Genomic DNA, 20,865 nt, shown 5'->3' on the forward strand with positions numbered 1-20,865 from the left:
TACTCCCAAACTTAGTCATATGACAACTTCCTCGAAATGACTTTTGACAAGTTGGAAACCCCATCATGTCATCTTTCTTGTGATTCTAGTGCAGTATTTCATCACTGAAAGTCAAAGCTCTAAATAAAGGGTATGCCAAGAATCTGTCCTACCATATGAATGTGAAATTATCCACCGAAATGATTAACAAATCAAAAGAGGTAACCTGAAGAAACAAGAACTTAACTTGCCATCGCTGAAATCAGCTGTCAAGATCAGATAAAAATGTAAACTATTAAATAACTATGAAAATCTGACCGGAATGACAGTACTATCATTTAAACTTTGGACTTCTGGACAAGTTCATTTATCTTTAAGATCTATTGGTGTGCGATCTTTCAGAAACACATTACTACCAAATTTAAAATCTTTCTCCACGGTATGGTTGGACTTCTTTCAACAGAGCTAGAAAATTTTTGAACTCCCTCCAGGAGAGAGACAAGTAAATCACTAGTATAGTGACATGCAAGGAACTTGCATTCCAGAAATAAAGATGAGAAACTGGAAAACAGAAGAGAATACCCGTGGATAACTTCTTTGTTTTTTAAATTCTTATGAACGCATGAAAGCGAGTAACAAATCTAAAATATTTGATTTATGTTATACAAAGGTAATATCTAGTCAAGATAAGCAAGCGTATGAAATCATTTTTACCATAAATTCTTTAATTTAAAAAAGAAATATTAATGGATAAAAGATGACTACCAATAGAGTCTCCTCCTCCTCAGCTGTCCAGGGTAGTTTCTTCCGTCTTAATGGATGAGTTTCTGGACTTGTACTGCACAGTAAACAAAGTCAGCATTAGTGTTTGTTAAATGCGAAGAGCACAAAAGCAAAATACACCCTGAACTTAAGCGTGAAGTGCACATAAGACATTTTAAATTTCTTTAAAAAATTATAAAAAATTAATCGCTATGAGGAGCTGAGGCACGTGCGACTCAGTGAGGGCACCTCGCTTCTTCTGAAGCATGGTGTAGAACATGAAAATTTTAATCCAACTACTTTATAGTGGATTCTAGTCTTCTGGTCAATACAATAATTCCATACTTGAAAATTATATAGTTATCCAGAGAAACAATGAGGGGTAATAGCAAATAGTAACTAACTACTATATAACTATGAAGAAACTAACTGATGACATTTCTGTCGAAATCTTATGGAGTATCTAGAAATGATAGATTCGTCATTGCCATCATCAGAAGATTTTTCTCCTTACAGTGAAAATTGCACGAGCAGCTTTGCCTTCGCTGTCATCAGTTTGGTACTGTAAACCATTTTGCATAGCTGCTGGTTCAACTGGCCCACGACCTTCGTGGAGAATTTCATCAATGTCATGCTGCTCGGTGTCTTTTTGACCATCTTCCTGTTCTGCAACATTTCCTCGACACTTTTGGTCCACCACACCTGCAACTGTATTGCCTTGACACTCTTGGTCCAGCAATTCGTAGCCATTTTCCTCGCCTAATAAAGCATCAGATGCTACACTCGAAGGACTTGCCTTGTTTTCTCTATGATTGGAATTGGCAATATGCAATGGTTTTGATAGCTCTGTTATTTGTTCGGTATCTGTATCTGTTGTCGATTGATGGTCAACAACTTCATTTACACGTTCTCCATCTAGACTTACTTGATTGTCTTTACTTTCCAAGTCCACATCTTCACAAATTTTAGCAACATCCTCAACTACAGCTCTTTGTGAAGGGTCAAAATCCTTTTGTTGCAATACCTCTTGAAGAACTACTGATTGATGTTCCAAAGCAGTACGAACAAACGAAGCAACATTTTTTTTTACCAATGCAACGTGCTTCTTAGCTTCGAGGTATTCTGATATAGCAAGTGAATACAAGCAGAAAGGACAACAAAAGTCACCTTCATCGGTCATACTAGTCGAGGAACTCAAGCACTTGGCATGAACCACCAAAGGACAATCACTAATGTTACAACACAACAACTGACCACCCTCATTACATTTCACACAAACTGCAAGAACTCTACTGTCAGCTAATGGAAAAGAATCGTGATCAACCATACATTGCAAACTAAGAAATTCTTTTTTTCTCGTGGCAATGTCTATCGTTTCATGATATCCATCACTATCACTTAACAAATCTTTCTCTTTCTCATCCGGATACACACCAACCTCCATATTTCTAGCAACAGTCTTTGACATAAATCCACTAGGAGACATAGTATTTGTTTCATTTACATGATAATCATGCCCAGAGTCACACTTGGAATTGTCAGGGCTGGTGTTATGAAGGTTTCCTTCAGCAGGAGAAGGATTAGATGTTTTTGGTTCAAAAGGCAGTTCACTTCCATCTTTCACTTTCTCGACACAAACAACTTCCAGCATGTCACCATCTTGTGTACTAGCCGGCATAGTATAACAAGAAATCCATGATTGATCCTGATGCGATTTCTTTGACCCAAAATGCACATCCTCTACAAGTTCGTCGTCCACCAAAGTTATCTGATGTTCATCCAAGCGATCAGTATCATCTCTCTCATTTTGCAGCACACTTCTTTCAGATGAATCTTCTAACACCTCTGTTTCATGTGAAGAAGCCACTTCCTGTTCTGAAAATGAAGTATGCGCAGAATGCTGCTTAAGCTTCTTGACATTAATGTAACCATCATCACATCCAGGTAACTGTCTAGCCTCGTCTTCAGACGTAAATTCAACACCACTCCTTTTAGAAGGTAACAAACTAGAGATAGGTGGGTTCACCACTGATATTCTTCTATCATCCTCAAGTAAAGGGCTTCTTTTACCCTTCTCATTTTGACCTCGAGGACCAGAGGAGCTAATATCAAGTCTCCCGCTGAGCTCGATACAATCCTCATTATTCAGACAAATGTTATCCCTCTTATTTATGGGTGTTAACCCACTCTTTTGCATTAAGAAATCAGCACAAGGATGTGTACCATCGAGAATTGCATCTTTCATCTGTTCAAAAAGAAATAAAACAACCAGTTTACAACCGACCATACACGACGAAGAGGATCGAAGCAAATAAATTAGAGATAAGTCTTGAATTCTCTACACCTTATGTAATGTGCAACGCATGGATGCTCTTTTTTGATCAGTAAAGGATCTAACATCCCATTTTAACATATCTGGTCCAGCCACTCTTAAAGCAGATTTTGGAGTCTATTTCAATGCATACCAAGTTGAAAACCAGAAAGTATGTATCAGGCTAAGTTCACTTAAAAAAAAACATATTGAATTACAGGGCCAAGAACTTCAGAAACCTAAATACAAAGATTTGAAACAGTATTACCTCCTTATAAATGCGTTTAACAACATCTTCACATCTCTCAGATGAATCAAACATAACTTTTGATTCTTGAACAGGAAGAACAGTTTCTCCAATATAATTTAAAGAACCAAACAAACCCTCCAAGCATTTCAATGAAACCATCTCCACGCCATTCTTTCTAGTACCATCAAGTAATTCTGAAACGTTATCAATTACATCTGTAAAAAGAAGAAACACTGACTTGTACAATTTTAACGCTCAAAAAAATTGATTCTAGCGCGGCTAGAGAATCGACAGTGAAATACCATGTAATAGAGATGGTTTCACTTCCTCGAAACTTGCAAGGGCTTCGATTGTCCAACGCCAAGCAAGAGATGAAGTAGAGGCAGATTCGGTTTCATTCTCCATTGGGAATCAATATCAAGAAACTGCATTAGCAATATTGCCAAGTGAAGCTCTGAAGTATGAGCGGTCTACTCAGCTAACATTAGCGCTAGAAAATGCAGAATCGAAAGCTAATGCCACAAGGGAGATCATCAACAGGCGATAAACACGATCATTTAGTGGCGTTCCGCCATTTTAATGAACCGTCGAAGTTAGACACATACGATTTACATCAACCTGATGGTGGCTCGGTAATCGATGAACCAAAATTATTTAAATTCTTGTTTATTTTTCTTAATTGGGAAATTTTTTCCATTATTAGTTCCAATTTTATATCCAACTTGGTAAAATATATATATATATATATATTATTTTTTTATTATTATAGTTGAAAGTAAAAATTTCAAACTACGATCGAGACCTGTATGCACGGCTACGATCAAGATTGAGACAAGAACGTAGAATATCTCATAACGATAAGAGGTTATAAGATATTTTAAAACCCTTTTTTCTTTGAAGGCTTCCTTTGACCGAGACGATTCCCTTTAAACAATTCCACTAGTTAAAAACGAGTGTAACTCACGAGCTACAAAAGGTTGATTGTGGGCGGAAAAAAAATTGTAATGTCCCTTTGTTGAGGATTGTTGGGAGATGAGTCTCACATAAGCTAATTAATTGGTTGATCATGGGTTTAAAGTAAGGAATATATCTCCATCGGTATAACCACAAGGATTACTTAGTCACGTCAATAGAATCCTCAAATGTCGTTATGAGTCTCGAAGGTATAGTCAAAAGTGACTCAAATATTGAACAAATGGTGTATTGTGCTCGAGGGAGCCTCGAAGGTATAGTAGTCAAAAGTGCTCTGTTGAACAAATGATGTATTTTGTTCGAGAGCTCCATAGGCCTTAGGGGAAGCTTAGAGAGGAGTCAAGTCTTGATTAAGGGAAGACTGTTTCAGGGCTCTAGGGAGGCTGTTCGAGGACTCCAAGGTCTTAGAGGAGGCAAGTCTCGATTAAAGGGAGGTTGTTTGAGGGCTTCGAGGAAGCTATTCGAGAACTCCATAGGTCTCAGAGGAAGCTCAGAGAGGAGTCAGAGCTTCGATTAAAGAAAAGTTGTTTGGAGAGTCGAGCGTCACTTAAAGAGAAGTTGTTCGAGATTCCCTAGAGGTGTGAGCTTCGAAAATTGTGAAGATACTCTAATGGTGTGAATTTACCCCCAACACCTTGGCGATTAGCCAATAAATTGAAAAAATGAAGCATAGATTTGGACAATGTAAATGAGATCAACTGTGAAACGAAGCTCCCAATCACAATTTCTTAGTTTCTAATGCTTCTTCAACTTCAGAGAGACCGCCTTCTCTCAACTGCAACCGCCATTAAACCCTTGCAAAACCCTCTGAACCAGAACAGCTTCGAGCAAAACTACCGCCAAATTTGCAACCTTCTTCTTTCCTTCACCCATTCCCGATCACTCGCTAGAGGCCTCCAGCTCCATGCACACATCGTCAAATTTGGATTACAAACCATTCCTCTCGTTTCCCACCATCTCATCAACTTATACTCCAAAACCCAATTGCCGCTTTTTTCTCTGCAGGTTTTTACTGAAGCCCCGACAAAGTCTTCCACCACTTGGAGCTCTGTTATCTCCGCATTTGCCCAAAATGAGGCTCCATTGCTTGCCCTTGAATTCTTTCGACGAATGGTGAATGTTGGGATTCGCCCAGATGATCATATTTATCCTAGCGCCACTAAGGCTTGTGGGTTTTTATGTAGGAGTGATCTTGGGAAATCTGTACATTGTCTTGTTGTCAAGACGGGATATGATTGTGATGTGTTCGTCGGAAGTTCGCTGGTGGATATGTATGCAAAATGTGGGGAGATTGGGGATGCCCGCCATGTGTTCGACGAAATGCCTGAGAGGAATGTGGTGTCTTGGAGTGGAATGATTTGTGGGTATGCTCAACTGGATGAGAGTAGCGAGGCATTGACATTGTTCAAGCAAGCTTTGGTTGAGGATGTTGATGTAAACGACTTCACATTCTCCAGTGTGATTCGGGTTTGTAGCTGCTCCACACTTCTTGAATTGGGGAAGCAGATCCATGGACTGTGCTTGAAGATGAGCTTTGATTCCTCGAGCTTTGTTGGGAGTTCTTTGATTTCTTTGTATTCCAAGTGTGGGATTATAGAAGGGGCTTATCAAGTTTTTGATGAGATACCCATCAGAAACCTTGGCATGTGGAATTCACTACTGATAGCCTGCGCTCAACATGCTCATACAGAGAGAGTGTTTGGTTTATTTGAAGAAATGGGAAGTTTGGGGATGAAACCAAATTTCATTTCCTTTTTATCTGTTCTTTATGCTTGTAGCCACGCAGGTTTGGTTGAAAAGGGGCGAGAATATTTCAATCTAATGAGAGATTATGGGATTGAACCAGAAGCTCAGCACTATGCCTCTTTGGTGGACTTGCTTGGACGAGCTGGAAAGTTACAGGAAGCAGTTTCTGTGATCAAACAAATGCCAATGCAGCCCACTGAATCTGTTTGGGGAGCTTTGTTGACAGGATGCAGAATCCATAAAGATACAGAAATGGCAGCTTTTGTGGCTGAAAGAGTATTAGAATTGAATAGTACTAGCTCAGGTTTACATGTTTTGTTATCAAATGCATATGCTGCTGCTGGAAGATATGAAGAAGCGGCTCGGATGAGGAAACTGTTGCGCGATCGAGGAGTGAAGAAGGAGACGGGTTTGAGCTGGGTTGAGGAGGGAAATAAAGTTCATACATTCACTGCAGGTGATAGATCTCATGCTAGATGGGTAGAGATTTATCAGAAACTGGAAGAGTTGGAGGAGGAAATGGCGGAAGCTGGCTATGTTGCTGACACGAGTTTTGTGCTACGAGCAGTCGACGGTGAGGAGAAAAGCGAAACGATTCGGTTTCATAGCGAAAGACTGGCCATTGTGTTCGGGCTGATTACCTTCCCACCAGGAAGACCTATAAGAGTTATGAAGAATTTGCGTGTTTGTGGTGATTGTCATGCAGCTATAAAGTTCATGTCCAAATGCACTGGAAGGGTTCTCATTGTTAGAGACAACAACAGATTTCATCGGTTTGAGGATGGAAAATGCTCATGTGGCGACTACTGGTGATTGATATGTAATTTAAGGAACAGATCTCAATCTACTACGTGAGCAAGTCACTCCTTAATGCTTCGAAAGGTCAACAGATTCTAAGGTAAGGATTGAACCATCAGACTTTTGATATAAAAATTAATGTCTTTATCCATCGAGCTAGATCTAGACTAGATACTTATCATTATAGTTTATGGTATAGGAAGAAGTTTGATTTGATATCTCTTACAAATTGAAAAGTTCTATTATCCTCGGATCTCGACTCTTCACTATATTATTAGATTATGTTATTTTGACTTTACATTTGTTTTAGATGATCATATTTGAGTCTGAGTTATTTGCTTTAGGGATTAGAAGGATTAGTATTTAACTAGTGTGAATAGTTTATTGGAGTAGCATCTATAATGCAACTTTTAGAACAAAATATCAAAAGAGAACCAAAATAAAAGCATCCATTTCCAAGAGATTATAGAAAGATTTGGGGACATGAATATTATCTGGAGATTATTTAAACAGAACTGATCCTTCAAACAAATCAACATCAATTGATTACGACTTGACCATTAGAAAATAACCCCAAATTCCCATAACCTAATCATTCCATTGGGATAACCTACAAAAGAATACAAGTGTTCTTATCTTCACATTAAAGAAGGGCCAAAAAAACCCCACTATTTGGGAATCAAGTTCCTTCTCCAAACAAGTTTCCAATCAGGCCCTCTCATAGAGTTATTGATAGTTTGTAGATTTGATGGATAAAGATATGGGAGAATAATAAGGAAGTGGGAAATGCTTGGTTTAGTGAATGAATGAAGTGATGAATTAAGATGTGAATGTGATAGGATGTTCATTACAATTAATAAACATGATGCTCCTCACAACAGGGATTTTGAGAGAAAAATAATAAATGGCAACCTTATAGATCTAATTTTTTTTTTCAAAATATTGAAAGCAAAAGAATAAAACCTAACCTGGGTTCTAAATTTTTCGACATTAATAACTAAGAGGTTTTCTCACCTTCCTGACTTTCTGTAGTACTAAAAATGGTGAAAATGAATCATCTCCTTCGAGTGAGGGTCGGGGTCACACTAACTACCCCTCCCCCTTTGCCTTGTTACTAAGGATCTTTTTCTTCCCATGCCCGACGACAAAAATCGAAAAAAAAGGCATGTTATATACCAAAATATAACTGTCGTTAACTACCTCCATCAAAACGACTTTAGTTCTGTAGCGCGACGAGATGATCGAGCTGCATTTGTTCCAGCCATGCTCCTAATGCAGCATGATCGACTGACTCCATTTGCGAGTTCACGTTAGAACTCTCACCAGAAGATACGACACTATCGCCACCCAAATTTGGATGAGCCTGCTTTTCTTTTATCTCAGTTGGAGATTCTTTCACTAGTGATTGAACCCATGATAAATCTGGCTCTTCGCCGTTGTTCCCAAGCTCAAATGATGATGAACGTCGAAGTTTACCCATTTCATCCGCATTGACTGCCCAGTCAGGCCTTCCATTAGAAGGTCCCCATTTAGACCAAGAGCTTGCAGGGGAACCAACAATAGAAGCAGAATTGGCACCGAGTTCACGGGAGCTGAGGCTGCGAAACTGTTGCTGTTTCTCTCTTTGAGCTAACATGGACAAGCGTGAGCCCACTGGAGAGATGGGGGGTTCCAGATTTCGTGGAGACATCCTCCCAGATGATGGAACCCCAAAAGAGGCTTGCAATAGAGGATGATCAACATTTTTAGGAGAGAAATTTGTATTGATTGGTGACAACATATTCTGTTGCTGCTGAAATTGATTGATAACTGCTGATTTGTGTGTAGGGGAGAAAACAGCTGAAGCCAGAGCTTGATCAGAGTATCTGGGAGATGAACTCTCAGCAGAGAAGAGATCGTCAAGATTTGAAGGGGTCATAGTTTTCAGTCGACCAGAACGGCTCAATGAATTTGAACTTAATGGTGGTTGAGAAAGACAATTCAAGTCATTTACGAGCTGCTGCTGCTGCTGCAGTTCGAAATCACTCAGATAATCGAAGTCCTCGACAGGAATATCTCTTGCACTCAAGGAAGATCTTAGGCGGCTGGATTGAATATTGCTTCCTGGAAGAAGCAAGGCAGGTACATTTGGTTGGGGCCAAGCCATGGACGGATGAGACATGCCATTGGCAGATGGAGACATCGGAGGAGTGAATGGTGATGGAGACATCACAGGGACCGAAGATGGAGAACCAGGTAGAAGGTTCATGACTGTAGTATAATCCATAGCAGAAGCCCCAGAAGTACAAGAACGTGGTGAGGGAACAGCAGAGCCAGTCGAAACATACAGAGGTCGCAGTTCCTCAGTGGTGTGTGCAAAGAAGCAAACTCTCCTTGAGCAATTTGTGCCATCTTTGCAAAGGCGGGTTCGATATTGTGCTGGGTGCAGCCAACACTCAAACACCCCATGAGCATATTCGCACATATCTCCCCGTCTGCAAGCACCCTTCCGAAAATCAGGACAGGTTACACAGCTATAATGGAACTTTCTAGGATCCCTCCTCCTAGCATTTTCTCCAGGGTGGACAAAGGGACACTCAGTCCAATCATGAGAGTAGGCACGTGAGCAAGGTCGAACCTTGAACGAATACATTCGGAATTCATCAGTTGAGTAGATACTGTTCTTGATATCTGGAAGAGAAAGATCGACAGGGTATTCTTTCTTCTCAGATGCAGGATACATCGAAAAATCACTTAGTTTCGACTTTGTTGGAGATGAAACTAACTCCGATGCGAACGAGGGAGCATTCAGAGGAGACGAAGGGCGAGGAGAAAGAGAATTTCTAGCACCTGTTAAAACATCAAGATTTCCATCACCAGAGAAACCATTTGTCTTAAGAAGTTCGGTAAGGGTTGATTTAAGCTCAGCGTGCCTTAGCGGGGCAACAACCACATCAACCGGTCGATGTCCATTCCCATCAACCATATTAGGATCAGCACCAGCAGCTAAGAGCAGCTTCACTATATCTACAGCATCCGCAGCCCCACCAGAGGCTGCACAGTGAAGGGCAGTGCTTCTATCAAGACCTACAGCGCGGTTCACATCAGCACAAGAAAGAGAAAGAATAAGCTTCAGAACCTCAATGCTACCATAAGTAGCAGCAACCATTAAAGGAGTTCTCTGCTCATTAGTCATCTGCTTCGAGCCTCGTAATCGACCATACCAGAAACCAATCTCATCAATGCCAGAAAGATCACGCTCAATCGATCTCTTGAAGGCATCAACATCATCATTAGCAGCAAGCTCGAGCAAGCTCGAAAAGGCATCTTCCGTTTCAACAGTCAAGTTATTCATGGTTGAGTCCAAGGGCTGAAGCAATCAAATGTACAGAAGAAATTACTCAAAGACAATATGGGCTTCAGCTCCAAACCACAAAACATGCTTCCTTCATTGAGAGAAAATGGCAGCTGAACTCAAGAAACCATGCCACAAAAAAGAGTTCAAAATTTAAGATGAGAAACAATCAACATGACAGTATAAAAAGAGGAAGGAACAGTAAGCAAATTACTGGAGCAGAATAAGATTCCAGTAAACAAAAATATAAAACACAAGAAATGAATCATATATAGCAAAGAGAAGTGGGTATCAAACGAATATGAAGATAAGGGCTTTAGTCAGATTCAGCAGATTCTATGGGCACCAAAATACAGACAAATTCCTAGAACAGGTTCCTAAATTCTATTAGAAGAAAAAGAAAAGTCACGAACACAAGAAAATGGAAATACAAATTGCTAAATAGAATTTTATATTTGGTGTGAAGGATTACGGGGAAATTTACGAACAGGATCAAAACCGTTAATTATTCTCATATGATCCTAAATCCTCAATCCAAAATTAGTAGAAAAAAAAATCTTTCTGAATTTCAATTATTTTTCAAGGAGTTCATCCTGAATTTAATTTATATTTCAAAAAATAATAAACAAACAAAAATAAAAATAGAATTCTTTTTTAGGAGTCAACAGTCAATAATAATTTTGTAAAAACAAAAATATAAACTCTATATTAAGAATTAGGACTACAAGAAGAAAAAAAAAATCCCCCAGGATACTCGATTTCAAAGCGATCCAAGGCATTAAATCCAAAAACCAAAACAAAATGGATCAAACACCAGACTCAGACAAACAAAAACAGAAAAAATCTAAGAATCAAACCATGGATCGATCATCAAACAGTCCTTAACAAAATCAAGCTCAATCCAAATCCCAAAATCATAAGAAAATGGTAAAAATCAACAAATATCAGCTAAGATCAATCAAAGAGCAATCGAAGTGTTTCCAAATGTTTCCATTTCGTTAGGTTACAAGAACATCGCGAATCAGAACGAGAGACGAAAAGAACATCGCAACTAGGGATCGAAGAAGAGGGAGAAAAAATCATACCAAAAACTAGAGGAGAAAAGGAAGTGAGCGATGATTCAACGAGCGAGAGAGATCGATCCAAAGCTTGGAAGAGAGCATTTGACTCTGGGGAGTGAGAAACTGCGAGTAGAGAGAGCGAAGAAGACGAGAGCTTGTTCTTCCTCCATCTCCAACCCCAATGTTTTTGCTTTCTCATGGAAAATAAAATAATTGTAATTTAAAATACCCAAAAAAAAACTTTATTCATTTTTCTTTTTTTATTTATTTATTAAATTATATTATTTTCCTCGTTTGAGAAAATCGCCTATCCGATATCAGCAAAAGAGGACTCAAGGGGAAAAAAACACAAAAACAAAGCGCACTGGGCAATGTTCCTCTACTCCGCATTTATATTCCGTATTCAACCTTTTTTCTACCCATCCAATGACATCTCGCCAAGAGTCAATTAGGGGTAGTTTCGTCATTTAAGGGTAGCGTGGGATTATTTGATTTGTTGGATCACGATAAAATAATGAGGCTGCACAGAGGAAGTTGAAGCCTTGGAAATAATTTAACCGCATCCATTTGTGTCAAATTCCAGGCAAATTCATCCTAAATTCACTCGACATGAAAGTTAAAGTGGATGCGGGGCAGTAATCCACTGCGACCCGCCACACTATAATCTTCCGAAGTATCTAATGACGTGGCGAAAATATATGCTGATTTTTCAAAAATATTATTTTCGTCTTGTATTTTCATCCATTTTTTATTTTTAAAAAACTATACTTCTTTTCTGACCTTACATTTTAATTCATATTTATTAAAAAAAGGTCTTTAGAAAATAATTCTTTTAATTTCCGAAATTTGTCTGAGTTTTTTAAAACACCCTAATCCATAGATAATAAAATAAATTTAAAATATATATTAACAAATAATTATCAGTCTCAAAATATTTTTTATAAATTTTAAAAATATATTTATATTATCTTATTACTTACTTAATTTCTTTTTTAAAAAAAAAAAAACCTCAAATAACTAGTTTTCAAAGAGTAAAATAATCTTATTGATCATTTTAGAAAAATAAAATAAAACTGAATATGCAGCTCGCACGTGGGAAAGGTGGCCACTGGAAGACGGCTACGTGGTGGAACAGTGTGGGCATGAATGCAGAGGATAGAAAAATGTGGATTTGGGGGAGAACCGGGAACCGGGGAGAACGGTGGAATAGAAAGACGGATAACCGGTTAGGTAAGTAAAGAGGGGAGAAAAGGGAACAGGGAGATCCCGGTGATGGGCGCGCGCGTGCGTAAGGTCGAATAAATCAGAATGTAATGAAGGCTGGCGTCCGCCAATAAGATAGATTCGGGCTCTGGATCTTATCGTACGGAAGCGGACATCAGATGGTAGTCAATTCCGGTTAATTGACGAGTCAAATCACAAAGATTGGGAAAATAAATTGGTATATTATTTTTTAAAAAATAAAAATTAATTGGTTTCCCTTTATAAAGTTATAAATAACACCAAAAAATCTAGTATCAATTAAACTATTATTAAATATTTGATGCAATTTATTAAAAAAATACAATAAGTTCATATCTTTTAAAAAAATTAAAAATAAATTGACTAAATTTGAATAATTTTAGTAGGTTAATTAAAATAAAATAAAATAATATTTTTCATGTATTTATTAATTTATAAGGAAGCTTGGAAAAAAAGGGGAAAAAGTTGAGTAATGTGGGCTATTATGGGAGTTGACCAAAAATAATAAAGTTGGAAGGAGGGGAAATGATAGGGTACGGCGCGGTAGTAGGGGAAGAATGGTGTGAGTAAAAATGAGGAGGTGGGGCCCAGGTGGTGGGACCAACTCCAGATTTTGCAGTTAAGACGTGGAAGAACGAAGAAGAAAATAATTATATATATATATATATATATATATATATATATATATATTTGTTTATTTATTTATTTATTATTTTAATAATTAAAATCTAGGAACGAAGGGAACAATCACGTGCCTTTCAAACACAAAAACAGAGTGGATAAGGACAACGTTGGACTCGACCTTCCTGAGTGTCCTGCCATTTCACACATCGACCCGACCCGACCCGACTCGGCTCAACCTTTTTTTTTTTTTTAATTTAATTTTATTGCTTTTATTGTGGTAATATTGGAAATTCAAATTTAACTTTTTCTTAATAATAATAATAAATGTGTGTTTAATCAAATTTAATTTTGTGGGTAATTTTAATTTTATTATTTATAATTATTGGCATGAAAAATTACAAATTTTTTAAATTAATATATTTAACGAACTCATTTTTTTAATATTAAAATTGATATAAAGGTGACGAAAAACTGCCCAAAAATAATAATAATAATAATAATAAAATAATTTAAACTGTAAAGGGAGAAATAAAAGAAGGAAAAAGAAAAAGGAGGGGTAAAATTGAAATATTGTTTTCATATTTTCCTAAAAAGAAGTGAAAAAAGAAAGCATTTTTAAATTATATTTTAAATTTTTATTAATTTTAAAACAAGCTTTCAATTTATTAAAAAAAATATATGGTAGATTGAGAAGGAGAGAAAATAGAAAAATAATTAATTTTCTTTTAAAAAAAAAAAAAGGTTTATAAAACGGTGGGGCCCACAGAAGTGTGTGTATGTTTTTTCATTGAGTGGTGGGGCCAAGGGAGACACGTGGCAAATAATGGTTGCATCGACGGCTACAATCAGAAGATTATTTGTGTGTGTTTGGTGGTGGAATTATTAATAATTAAAGAGGGTTATGTTATTGGAGTGAAAACGAAAGGATAAGCAAATAATAATAATAATAATAATAAATAAATAAATAAAGCGATTAGCTTATAATTCTCAAAAATTATCTGACCATTTTACCCATGATTCTGTAATTTTGAATTAAATTTTATTTAGAAAAAATCAAATTTTGATTTGTTTTAACTTTATTTTATTGACTTTATATTGATTTTGTTTTTAACGAAAAAGATATATATTGGTCTATGAAGATAGTCTTTCATTCTGAGAAGCAATTCAAGACAAATTGGTAATATAGTCCGTCATGTCGCAAATAATGTCGTGAAATTTCAAACTACTAGTTGCTGAATCAAAATTCCAAATTCTGGTTCAAATATCGAGTATGAGACATTACAAAGATGGATTTTTTTTCACGTTTGGTTCGTTTCAAATGCTCAATAACATCGATCTCTACAAATTACCTAACAAGGTTGTCTTAATCTTCTCGTTCTTAAATATTTTAATTCCTATTATATTATTATTAGACTCTTTTTCATACCATATAGACATATGCATGTAATTGGATCATATTGAATGGCCTCCATGTTTGGTAAATTTGCTTAAATTTCAATTTTTCTTAATTTTGAATCTCTTTCCTTATTTTGATTTTCAAACTTTTGCTTCACTTTTAGAGTTTGAATATTTTTTGGAAAATTTATTTTCAATTTTCAATTTTTAAATTTGTTTTTTCTTGGTAGCTATGCATTTTGTTTATGTTATTTTAATTATATATATTTTTCTCCTTATGACATCATTTTTGTCGCCCCATAAATTATTTCATATATGTTAAAATACTATAATAAAAGATAGTTCGATTTGAAGCTATACCTAAAAAGGTTTATTCCTACCTTTATGTGAAATTTGTAAGTCTCTTTTTTTTTTTTTTTTTTTTTAATTTTAAGAAAAACTTAAATATAAACACTGCCTACATGCAATACCACAGTATAGGAACGAAGCATTCTTGTAAAGGTGTGGAAACTTCTCCTTATTAGACATGTTTTAAAACTGTGAAGCTGACTATATAACAAGTCAAAGTAGACAATATCTGCTAGTAATGGGTTTGGAGCATGATGCGACTACTAATCAGACACAAAATTTCATATAAATTTTAAAAAAGTATTAATCAAAGTGTGCATCTTACCACTTGATCAAATTTTAAGTTTAGTTTGATGTGTATTCTTGTTCATAAGTTGAAATACTTTATAAATTAGTCAGACAAAGCATGTTGTATATTGTATGGTGGAATGACAAAGATTGATGCATATATGGCCACAAATTATAAACTAATCAAACAATTTGAATGACCCAATCAATATTATAGGTAATTATAATCATAACCAGTTTGAATTTAGTGTATTTTGAATATGAAATTTCATTGAAACAAGGGTTAAGGTTAACGAAAAAAATATAAGCGTATCATAGAATATCATGTTTAGTAGAATGCGTCTAAAAAAAATTACGTAATATTAGACTTGAATGAGTACGACTTTCCATGTGCAAATAAATTAATTATAAATCCTAACTTTGTTTATATTCATAAGTTTGGTTCGTTAATTTAAAAATTAATGGTGAGTTCTATAAACATGCAACTTTTTCTTTTCGATTTCTATCCCGACAGCCCTTGGCCAAAACTACGTGTGCAAATTTCCCTAGAAAAATGTTACTATCTGGCATGAGCTTTAACCATTGAGAGAGCTTCAAACTCTTTCTACATCCTAGAGAAAATCATCTTAAAAATCCAGGCTAGAACGTTTTTTTCCTCAATTTGAAAGATGGTTCTTGCCAAGTAAGTTTGGGGGAGTGGACACAAATTTAGATGACAAAGATAAAAATTATCTTCCAACTACAAGTTGAAAGATTTCCTTTGATATCAATCTATTGATAGTATATATTTTATGTTAGTTGTGTTGTACTCATTTTAAAAAGTCCAATATTTACGTATATAAAGATTTCTCATAGAATCTTGGAGCATGGTGTAACAGTCGGGCTTGAGCTGTTACACCTTGGCCCCGAGTACAAACAAGGTTAAGCTTGATGACTTGGTCTAGTGTAGAGGTAAGTTGGTTGTGTCAGACGATTGAACATGCACGCATAAGCGACATGCGTGGTCGAACAAGCTTGGATTCAACACAAGCAATGCTCAGTTGACAAAGACAAGCCTCGTCTAAGGTCCGACAAAGCTACCAAATCGGGCGAAAATGTAGATGGGACTTGAGTTCCCCTTAAAGGCTGGTCGTGAGCATGTCAAGATCACGACGCCGCACGGTTGAAAAAGTACAACCGTGACACATGGTTTTCCAAAATCCCGAATCAAAAGATTATTTTAAAATTTCTCCCCTCCTTCCTGGGAGGGCCTTGAAAGTGATTTTGAAAGGAATAAAATTATTAAAAATATCTTACAAGTTAGCAACCGGTTCCAATGGGCTGAACTCTAGAGAGGTAGGACCCCAGTCAGTATCACTACGTGCATAAGTAACCGCATAAACTTAATAAATGACTATAAAATTCCTAATTTGAGAAAGCATCTCCAGGGTTTTTCAGGGTAGAACAATGCATTGAACCCAACTTTCAAGTAATCATCAGACTTTCAAGATTCAAGTATAGAGAGGGAAACATAACCTTTCAGATGCATACCAGATCTTTCTCATTCTTGTTTAAAGAATGTGAGAGAAAAGCTCCTCCAGATCATTTGCGACCGCTCCAAGTTTTTGAGAAAAAACTGCATCTTTCACATCGATGTTGTTCGTATATACATCGGCCGCCTTGATCGCCATGTACTCATACAGGTTGTGAATAGTTCCATCTGATATCCAGGACAGTACATGAGGAAACATCAAAAGAATATCGTCGTCAACCTTGAGTTCAAACAAGTAAAGCCAAGGACATTCAATAGATATTCTATCTAGAAACATTTTAGATTTCAAACTTCAAAACCGGTTTTGAACAATAAACTAAAAATCAAAATTAATGGTTTCTTCCACGTGGGATCTCATATTGGTTGGGGAGAAGAATGAAACATTCTTTGTAAGGATGTGGAAGTCTCTCCTTAGCAGACGCGTTTTAAGAACTTCGAAAACCTCGAGTGAAAGCTCAAAAGGGAAAGCCTAAAGAGGACAATACTGCTAGTGGTGGGCTTGGACCATTACGAATGGTATCAGAGTCAGACACCGGGCGATGTGCCAGCAAGGAGGCTAAGCCCCAAAGGGGGGTGGACATGAAATAGTGTGCCAACAAGGACGCTGGCCCCAAAGGGGTGGATTGAGGGGTCCCATATCAATTGGAGAAGGGAACGAGTGTCAGTGAAGATGTTGGGCCCTAAAGGGGGTGGATTTTTAAATCCCACATCGGTTGGGGAGAGGAGAATGAAACATTCTTTATAAGGGTGTAGAAACCTCTCCCTAGTAAATGCGTTTTAAAAACCTTGAGGGGAAGCCCAAAAGAGAAAACCTAAATAGGACAATATCTGCTAGCAATGGGTTTGGGCCGTAACAAGGTAACTCTCCCTCACTTGAAAAAAAAAAAAGGCATTTCTTGAGGACAGACATTTTTTAAACTTTTCCGGGACCAAGGCCAAATGTTCACCTCACAACCCAAGAGAGACGCCTAAGAAGACAGCTTAGAGAGTTCACAATTAATAGACAGGTTGGATGACATAGCCACAATCATCATGTAACCAATAGTAAGCTTTCTAGTTCCTAAAACTCCTTACAAATATGGTAGGGAAGCCTGGTCTAGAAATTGATCCACTTAAGACAAATAAGTGACAAAGCAAAGCATGCAACAATGGTGTTTGATTCAACACGTAATTTTCCAGAATCGTTAATGCCGCCCAATTTAAGAGTTATCAAGTTTTTCAACACAGTTCTTTGCCAAAAAATAATAAAATAAACAAACAAATAAATAAAAATGAAACTCAGAAGCAATCACCAACCAGCTTATCATCAACACAAACAAGCATCAACGGCGTACATGAACATGATATTGGATTACCCATTAGGGGCAGGCATTTACCTTCAGCAACAATGGCTTCGTAGTCAGGGGGTTTAGCAATCCAATTTCCATTGGAATCTTTCATGTGCCTTCTATCAGATGCGAAGTGACGAAAAAATATTGGAGCATGGATGATTCTGAAAAGCCTGTCCCCAGGAATATCAGCTTTTGATTAAAATCAACATGAGTCAAGCTTGAGTTACACTTTTAAGAACACATAGTCCCAAATGTTTTTCGACCAATAAAATGCAACGACCTGATAATTGTGACGTATGCATTAGAAAAAATAAAAGTTGTAGCTGACGGGCTTTACCTTTGATACTCGGGGGAGATTTGAAACGATGGCCTGATAGCTTGCGACACGTAGCTGCCCAGAGGGATAGGTAAAGGAAGAGTGGAGTCTAAATCCCACACTATAAAAGGAAATACACCTTCTGTTTTTCTCTGTCAATTGAAATGAGCTCAACATCTCAAAAGTAGAAAACAATAAAAGCTTGCAACAATGATCAAAATAAAGATCTGATGCCACTCGCTGAGTAATTACGACTCGAACAACTATTATTAAAGCAGGATAGACTATCTTACCTGAACGCAAATCACATGGTAATCCCACAAAACAAGACCATCTTCTCTTTTGCTGGCTTTTTGATGCCAAAGGGGAATCTACACAATTTTTTTGGGGGAGTGGGAGGAGTTAGAATTATAATTTGTTAACAAGGTTTTCACTCAGGGAAAGAGGAATTTTAACAAAATTTTATCTAACCAGAACAAAATGATCAATACCGGGCTTAAAAGTAATCTTGTTCGAGAGCAAATACTTCATTTGCAATAAGAAACAAGACAACAATTTCATTGATAAAATGAAATGAAAAGAGAAACAAGAGAAGCCTTTCAGAAACCCGTAGGGCAGAAGATTAAAAATCACATCCAAGTGAGAGCTACACAAGAGATTGTGTAGTTACAAAAATGAATTAGAAGGGGAACTCCAACAGGAAACAATGAAAACTACGAGGTGCCAAATGTTTTTAACCGTCTTCTACTATTCTAAACAGCTTTCTGTTTCTTTCTATGAACTTCCCATAAGAGAACATGAATAGAATTCCTCAAGAATCTTCGTATCAGTAACAGCCCAAGCCCAACGCTAGCAGATATTATCCGACTTGGCCCGTTACATATCATCGTCAGCCTCACGGTTTTACAACACGTATGCTAGGGAGAGGTTTTTCACACTCTTGTAAGGAATGTTTCGTTCCTCTCTTCAACCATGTGGGATCTCACAATCCACCCCCTTTAGGGCCCAGTGTCTTCGCTAGCACACCGTTCGATGTCTGACTCTGATACCATTGTAACAGCTCAAGCTCGCCACTAACAGATATTATCCGCTTTGGCCCGTTGCATATCGTTGTCAGCCTCACAGTTTTAAAAAGCATACGCTAGGGAGAGGTTTCCACACCCTTATAAGGAATGCTTCATTCCCCTCTCCAACCAATGTAGGATCTCACAATCCACCCCCAAGCACTGGCACACCGTTCGGTGCTCGACTCTGATACCATCTGTAACAGCCCAAGCTCACTGCCAGCAAATATTGTCTGCTTTGGCCCGTTACATATCGCCATCGATCTCACGATTTTATAACGTGTTTACTAGGGAGAGGTTTCCACACTCTTATAAAGAATGTTTCGTTTCTCCTCTCCAACCAATATGGGATCTCATAGTATTACTATTAACCTAGGGCTACCAGTGGCCAAAAATGATACTTCGAATAGCAATAAGAAATGCCTAGAGTCATTTAGCAGAACTGATTCATCCTCAGAAATGGCCAAATCACTAGAGAAAGAATAACATACGTGCCTGCTTCTTCTCATTAGAAATGAAAACAACAAAAAGATCAGCTCCCGTTGCATCATCCATTCTGTTTGTACATAATTTCTTGCATAGAAAATATACATTCTCCTCACTGCAAAATCGAAAGCACAAAACACTTAATTACACTTCCTTCTCGTCAATGAATTAGCGCTATGAGGTCAAAAGCCTGGGATCGAGCCCACAATAAATCCTCTTCAGCATTTTAGAAACACGAATTCAAGACTGTATTATAAGTATGAATCTCCATTATTAATAAATATACCCTATCCGATTCCGGAGAAATTTTCGCAGCATATCGTAAGAAGAACCTCATGAAGATATTAACAAAAAAAAATGTATAAGAACAGAGAAACAATGATAAAATAAAGAATAATTCACATGAAGGATTCAGCAGATGGACGAAAAGGATCGTCGATTGATTACCAGTAAAAAGGCGTATGGCAGAACTGAGAAACGTCCAAATCAATCGATTCTACAGTTGATGGTGTGGAAGCCATGGCTCAATCGGCTAGAGCCTGAATCCCTTGGGAAAACGAAGTTCCTTCAGAAATCCGTTCCCATTTTCGAGCGGGAATGCTTTCGAGCAAACCCATTTTTCTCTAAACACTTTCAATAAAAACGCTGAAACTTACAGTTACCAAATATTGTTTGTCTATTATGTATTATCTTCAATTTTATAGTTTTATAATGTGTTTATAGAAGGGTCTAGCTTATTTCGATTATTACCTCCCACCGCTCGGTGTCCAGCTCTTATACCATTTATAACAGCTCAAGCTCGCAGTTAGTAGATATTGTCCACGTTAGCTCGTTTCATCACCCTCACAATTTTAAAAAAACACGTCTATTAAGAAGAAATTTTCACGTCTTTATTATAAATATTAAAGTCAAATATTTTATGTCTACTCACTATTTCTATAATACCACAATCAGATCAGATTGAAGGGACGGATAAGAAAAGGTCATAAACGACTAGAGGCACGTTTTTTTTTTTTTTTTTTTTTTT

The 20,865-nt window shown here is 37.1% G+C and overlaps 4 protein-coding genes across 7 annotated transcripts; 1 reads left to right on the top strand and 3 right to left on the bottom strand.

The window, feature by feature from the left end:
- Nucleotides 1-664: 664 nt before the first annotated feature.
- Nucleotides 665-3,923, bottom strand: LOC111481586. Of its 2 annotated transcripts, none has more exons than XM_023127095.1 (6): nucleotides 3,784-3,923; nucleotides 3,605-3,720; nucleotides 3,321-3,517; nucleotides 3,086-3,190; nucleotides 1,256-2,986; nucleotides 665-817 (listed from the first exon to the last, which is right to left on the bottom strand). In XM_023127095.1, the coding sequence occupies exons 2-6, from the start codon at nucleotides 3,705-3,707 to the stop codon at nucleotides 764-766; spliced, it is 2,190 nt and encodes a 729-aa protein (XP_022982863.1). In that variant the 5' UTR covers nucleotides 3,708-3,720; nucleotides 3,784-3,923; the 3' UTR covers nucleotides 665-763. The 2 variants fall into 2 exon arrangements, 1 of the variants encoding a protein (XP_022982863.1); XR_002718071.1 differs by having other exon boundaries at nucleotides 672-817; nucleotides 1,172-2,986.
- Nucleotides 3,924-4,980: 1,057 nt separating this feature from the next.
- Nucleotides 4,981-7,071, top strand: LOC111481599 (putative pentatricopeptide repeat-containing protein At5g52630). The gene has a single exon (XM_023127121.1). The coding sequence runs from the start codon at nucleotides 5,013-5,015 to the stop codon at nucleotides 6,831-6,833; it is 1,821 nt and encodes a 606-aa protein (XP_022982889.1). The 5' UTR covers nucleotides 4,981-5,012; the 3' UTR covers nucleotides 6,834-7,071.
- Nucleotides 7,072-7,612: 541 nt separating this feature from the next.
- LOC111481587 (zinc finger CCCH domain-containing protein 30-like) lies at nucleotides 7,613-11,407 on the bottom strand. Its single transcript, XM_023127096.1, has 2 exons — nucleotides 11,238-11,407; nucleotides 7,613-10,265 (listed from the first exon to the last, which is right to left on the bottom strand). The coding sequence occupies exon 2, from the start codon at nucleotides 10,150-10,152 to the stop codon at nucleotides 8,035-8,037; it is 2,118 nt and encodes a 705-aa protein (XP_022982864.1). The 5' UTR covers nucleotides 10,153-10,265; nucleotides 11,238-11,407; the 3' UTR covers nucleotides 7,613-8,034.
- A 4,005-nt stretch (nucleotides 11,408-15,412) lies between these two features.
- LOC111481742 (protein N-terminal glutamine amidohydrolase) lies at nucleotides 15,413-20,462 on the bottom strand. Of its 3 annotated transcripts, XM_023127322.1 has the most exons (8): nucleotides 20,286-20,462; nucleotides 19,848-19,953; nucleotides 18,760-18,813; nucleotides 18,582-18,659; nucleotides 18,310-18,440; nucleotides 18,018-18,142; nucleotides 16,641-16,809; nucleotides 15,413-15,714 (listed from the first exon to the last, which is right to left on the bottom strand). In XM_023127322.1, exons 1-7 carry the CDS (start codon nucleotides 20,357-20,359, stop codon nucleotides 16,661-16,663), a joined length of 717 nt encoding a protein of 238 aa, XP_022983090.1. In that variant the 5' UTR covers nucleotides 20,360-20,462; the 3' UTR covers nucleotides 15,413-15,714; nucleotides 16,641-16,660. The 3 variants fall into 3 exon arrangements, with proteins under 3 accessions (XP_022983090.1, XP_022983089.1, XP_022983091.1); XM_023127321.1 differs by lacking the exon at nucleotides 15,413-15,714 and having other exon boundaries at nucleotides 16,339-16,809; XM_023127323.1 differs by lacking the exons at nucleotides 15,413-15,714; nucleotides 18,760-18,813 and having other exon boundaries at nucleotides 16,339-16,809; nucleotides 20,286-20,460.
- Nucleotides 20,463-20,865: the final 403 nt, after the last annotated feature.

This window comes from Cucurbita maxima, unplaced genomic scaffold, assembly GCF_002738345.1.
Source record: "Cucurbita maxima cultivar Rimu unplaced genomic scaffold, Cmax_1.0 Cma_Scf00007, whole genome shotgun sequence".
Taxonomy (NCBI): domain Eukaryota; kingdom Viridiplantae; phylum Streptophyta; class Magnoliopsida; order Cucurbitales; family Cucurbitaceae; genus Cucurbita; species Cucurbita maxima.

Coding starts and splice junctions, on each gene's coding strand:
- LOC111481587 (XM_023127096.1), bottom strand. CDS start 10,152: ATGAATAACTTGACTGTTGAAACGGAAGATGCCTTTTCGAGCTTGCTC.
- LOC111481586 (XM_023127095.1), bottom strand. CDS start 3,707: ATGGAGAATGAAACCGAATCTGCCTCTACTTCATCTCTTGCTTGGCGT. Junction 2,987..3,085: donor TGCGTTGCACATTACATAAG/GTGTAGAGAATT, acceptor CTTTTTGAACAG/ATGAAAGATGCAATTCTCGA. Junction 818..1,255: donor CTGCTCGTGCAATTTTCACT/GTAAGGAGAAAA, acceptor TTTACTGTGCAG/TACAAGTCCAGAAACTCATC.
- LOC111481742 (XM_023127322.1), bottom strand. CDS start 20,359: ATGGCTTCCACACCATCAACTGTAGAATCGATTGATTTGGACGTTTCT. Junction 19,954..20,285: donor TGCCATACGCCTTTTTACTG/GTAATCAATCGA, acceptor TCGATTTTGCAG/TGAGGAGAATGTATATTTTC. Junction 18,441..18,581: donor ACCATGTGATTTGCGTTCAG/GTAAGATAGTCT, acceptor TTCAATTGACAG/AGAAAAACAGAAGGTGTATT.
- LOC111481599 (XM_023127121.1), top strand. CDS start 5,013: ATGCTTCTTCAACTTCAGAGAGACCGCCTTCTCTCAACTGCAACCGCC.